This window comes from Orycteropus afer, unplaced genomic scaffold (assembly GCF_000298275.1).
Source record: "Orycteropus afer afer isolate SDZICR_OR568_19922 unplaced genomic scaffold, OryAfe1.0 scaffold00169, whole genome shotgun sequence".
NCBI classification, from domain to species: Eukaryota; Metazoa; Chordata; class Mammalia; order Tubulidentata; family Orycteropodidae; genus Orycteropus; species Orycteropus afer.
Window position 1 is genome coordinate 5,327,490 of NW_006921756.1, and position 1,243 is coordinate 5,328,732.

Sequence of the window (1,243 nt, forward strand, 5' to 3'; positions counted from 1 at the left end):
ACAATGAGTTTTGAGTGAGATACCATCTACCAACAATATAAATCACCACTGTAATTAAAGAAAAATATAATATATGCTATTTGTATACTTAAGGCATGTTTATGCTACTATATCCCTATGAACACACCATAAAAGTTATAACACTTGTAACCTAACACTCATAATCTAAATTGAAACCATTTTATTATGTGGTAACTTCTACTGGAGGTATTTTATTAAATGGGCTTAAAGCAAAAAGCACTAAATAGCTACTAAAAAGTAGAACTATTATATACTATGACTTTATACCTTTAAGAGCTACAGTATTTAATTAGGGTTAAAGTAACCTATATCTGGTTAATAAACTAACATAGAGAAATGGGCTGGGAAGGAGTATCTAACACTGTGTAATATGTTGTAAATAAAACCTTATTAAGTAAGGGTCTTAGAATCAAACTCAACTTTTATAAAGAGTAGCCTTCACATCGCATGCAAAATTGCTGCGTTCCCTTTTCTAATGCTGATTATTCAAAACGTTAGTTCAGAAGTAGAAACTACACATTACCTTTCCCTGAGAGAAGCTCGATTTAACACAGGGCTTGGAGAATGCTTAGGCATCGTTGAGGGTGCTGAATGGACTAGCAATGTCCTTGCTGAATGCTGAGGCTTGCTACATGGCCTTGAACTCAAATATTCATCACACTTTTCCAAAGAGTCATCAGTGTCTCTCCCATGCGGTGTTCTGATAACCTGTTTAAAATACTATGTATGTATATAACAATATATATAAAAATATTATATATGTATATAACAATTTATATATAGCAATACGTATATATATGTATACATGTACACACTTTTATAAAAGAAAAAAAAGTATAATGTCACAGCTATATTTGAAGGTAAATTTCAGGATGCACCAGAGATATTTTCATCACTATAAAAGTAAGTATTAAACACATCTGAATTGTTCATCAACATTATCTAAAGTACTAAACAAGGTAGTGGAGAGCAACTACAGATAAATATAACAGGAAACCTCAAACAACTTACAATCCAGAATGGAAGACAGACAGAAAAACAAGTAACATAAAACAATGAGGAAGAAACTTAGAACTAACTAGATATACACATAATAACGCACTGGGAGCGTAAGGTGCGCCTGACACAAGTCATGATATTTCCAATTGCCTCATATGCATGTGAGAGCTGGACAATGAATAAGGAAGACCGAAGAAGAGTTGATGCTTTTGAGTTGTGGTGC

General features: G+C 32.8%; 1 protein-coding gene across 1 annotated transcript in view; it reads right to left on the bottom strand.

Moving 5' to 3' along the window:
* The window catches only part of SPATA6 (spermatogenesis associated 6), a 217,009-nt gene that overhangs the window by 81,634 nt on the left and 134,132 nt on the right, over nucleotides 1–1,243 (bottom strand). The window contains exon 10 of the mRNA XM_042781773.1: nucleotides 545–729. Coding sequence (XP_042637707.1) covers nucleotides 545–729 — 185 coding nt within the window. The remainder of the gene's footprint in view (nucleotides 1–544; nucleotides 730–1,243) is intronic.